This window comes from Echinops telfairi, unplaced genomic scaffold (assembly GCF_000313985.2).
Source record: "Echinops telfairi isolate 266 unplaced genomic scaffold, ASM31398v2 ScPeMD7_7458;HRSCAF=8496, whole genome shotgun sequence".
In the NCBI taxonomy this organism is placed as follows: Eukaryota; Metazoa; Chordata; class Mammalia; order Afrosoricida; family Tenrecidae; genus Echinops; species Echinops telfairi.
The window spans coordinates 42,796,580-42,799,268 of record NW_022111358.1 but is presented as its reverse complement, the minus strand read 5'-3'; the positions used below and the strand labels follow the sequence as shown (position 1 = coordinate 42,799,268).

General features: G+C 44.3%; 1 protein-coding gene across 1 annotated transcript in view; it reads right to left on the bottom strand.

The window, feature by feature from the left end:
- Positions 1-357: 357 nt before the first annotated feature.
- The window catches only part of SOX9 (SRY-box transcription factor 9), a 5,146-nt gene continuing 2,814 nt past the window's right edge, over positions 358-2,689 (bottom strand). The window contains exon 3 of the mRNA XM_004709327.2: positions 358-2,678. Within this exon, the coding sequence (XP_004709384.1) occupies positions 2,283-2,678 (396 nt within the window). The 3' untranslated portion in view covers positions 358-2,282. The remainder of the gene's footprint in view (positions 2,679-2,689) is intronic.

Below are 2,689 nucleotides of genomic sequence, written 5' to 3'. Positions count from 1 at the left end.
CACAATCTTGTGGGTTGCCGGTCTACCTCCCCTCCCCGTCCCCATGCCCCCAGCGTCTCAAAGTCTTCTTGTCAAGAAACTGGATGGATCAAGTCATAAGGCCGTTTTCCTTTTAATGCAATGTATATTTATTGTAAACAATAATATACAAAAATGAAAGAAAAACAACAGGACAAGAAGAAAGAGTTGCGAGTGAGATTCACAGAGCGAAAGAAAGGTTTTGTTTTTTTGGGGGGATGGGACAAGCATGGAAACAAACAAAACACAAATATCAACCAAATCTTAACTAAAGTTGACAAAATATGATTTAAATGCCAGGTTTTTTAAGTTACAGAAATAGGTGTTTTTTTTTTAAAAAAATGATCTGCTTTTATACAGAAATTGAAAGTTGCCATATTATAAGAGTGCTTTAAGATTTTATTCTACCGACTTCTAAAACTGTTAATATATCTTTTCTTTTAAATTAAAAAAAACCAAAAAAAGTTTGCTCTTTTTTTTTCTCTCAAAGCAACCCTCAAACTCTCCAGCCACAGCAGTAAGGACAGTCTGTCAGCCCCATCTCCCCTGTCCCTTCCTCTCCGCCCTTTCTCTCAGAGAACATGCCGGGGAAAACGGGGAATGTCCATGGCACAGGCGTGTGCTTGTGTGTCAGAGTGGCGTGCATATGTGTACACACACACACACACACACACTCCATTGGGGCAGCTCTGTGGCAGAAAGCAACTGTGCTGAACTCAGTGGTGAACTACATTTGCTATCTCTCGTTGGCACACACATGCACACACACAAAAGAGAAACAAGTTTCCAGTTTTGTTTGCAACAAGAATCACAAAAACAACAACAAATGGAAAAGGGGAAAGGAAGGACAAAAAAAGGCATTTGTACAAATCTAGGACAAGGAAGCCCAAGAAACTTGTTTTTCATAATAATAAAAAAAGCTTAAAGAGATAAATAAAAGAACAAAAAACAAAAACTGCTTACAGTTAGGAACATAATTTAACAACAGAGGATCATACCCTTTGAGGAAGGCCCCAACAACCTATTTTAAAAGAAGGTGAATTAAAAAACAATATTTTTTAAGGAAAGGAATTATTCCCCACCCCCCCATGAAAACCTCTCCTTACAAAATAAATAATTTTAGCATATGGAATGTCTCTGAAGGTTAACTGCTGGTGACCAGAGAGGCACCTGGTGACAGCATCTGCATCCCATCTGGGCCCCCCGGGGCGGCAGGCAACCAGGGGGCAGTGGGCTGGGGGTGGGCATTGGCTGCTGAAACTGTCCCCAAATAAGACTTTGTTGCTTTTTTTGGCTGGCCTTTTATTTCTCTTCTAATTGGAACAACTATGCAAAGGCCAACAGGATCTAGCAACTTGAGATCCAGCAGAATGGTTTTAAGGCTCAAGGTGTTTCTCTTGCTTAAAAAAAAAAAGTATACATATGTATATATATGATAAAGCTTACCAAATGCTTCTCTAGACTATTTACTTCCATATTCGCAAAAAAAGAAAATAAGGTCTTTATTTTATTTTTCTTTTTAAGGCGGCTTCTCCTCCGGTCAGACAAAGCCGAAGGGATTATACAAAACTAACCTCCCAACTGACTTCATACGTAACAATTTTTTTTGCATTGTGGTGTGTGTGTGTGTGTGTGTCTATGTGTGTGAATACACCGGCACACATACATTTTTCTTTTAAAGAGAAAGCAAATCTGTACAAAAATACTCTGGTTGCAGGAACAAGCTAGGACGCAGGCTTTCACTAAGAGTAGTTCAGCTGTTGGAAAAAATAAGAGCATTTCATTATTATTTTTTTAATCTAAAAATATGTAGAAATCCCCTCAAAACAGTATTGAATCATACACAGTACATACTAAAAATATTTAAAATAGAGAATATTCCTCACAGAGGACTCTTTTCTTTAATTACTGCTAAAAAATAATTACAAAAGTCCAAACAGGCAGAGAGATTGAGCAAATGGGCGGGCCCTGGTTCCGTCAGCCTCCATGAAGGGTGAAGGATGTTTGTCCAAGTCTCTCCCCTTTTCTGTCCGTCCATCTAGCCCAGTGGCCAGGCCACTGACTCGCAAGAAGTGGGTCATGCGCTTGGATTGGTCATGTTAAGCCATCTTGTCGTTTGTGCACAAGTTGCCTTTCCTGCTAATGTCTTTGAGGAAGAGAGAGTGAGAGAGAGGGAAATGTCCCGAGGAGACACTGCTGGTTTCTTTGCTTGCTCTTGGATCTATCAAGGAGGGGGTGGGCACGGGTGATGTCATCCTTTCGCCTCAGGGCCTGGTGAGCTGTGTGTAGACGGGCTGTTCCCAGTGCTGGGGGCTGTGCGTCTGCGGGATGGAGGGGACCCCGGAGGTGTCGGCGATGGGAGTGTACATGGGCCGCTGCGCGGGGTTCATGTAGCTGAAGGTGGAGTAGAGGCCGGAGCCCTGGCCCGCCGCGTGGCTGTAGTAGGAGCCCGAGTTCTGGTGGTCGCTGTAGTCGTACTGCGAGCGGGTGATGGGCGGGTAGGCGGGGCTGTAGTGCGGGAGGTTGAAGGGGCTGTAGGCCATCTGTTGCGGGGAGTGCTGCTGCTGCTCGCTGTAGTGGCTGGGGCTCAGCTGCTCCGTCTTGATGTGCGTTCGCTGCGACTGGCCCGGCTCGCTGCTCAGCGTGGTCAGCGTGTGCGCCTGCGGCGGCG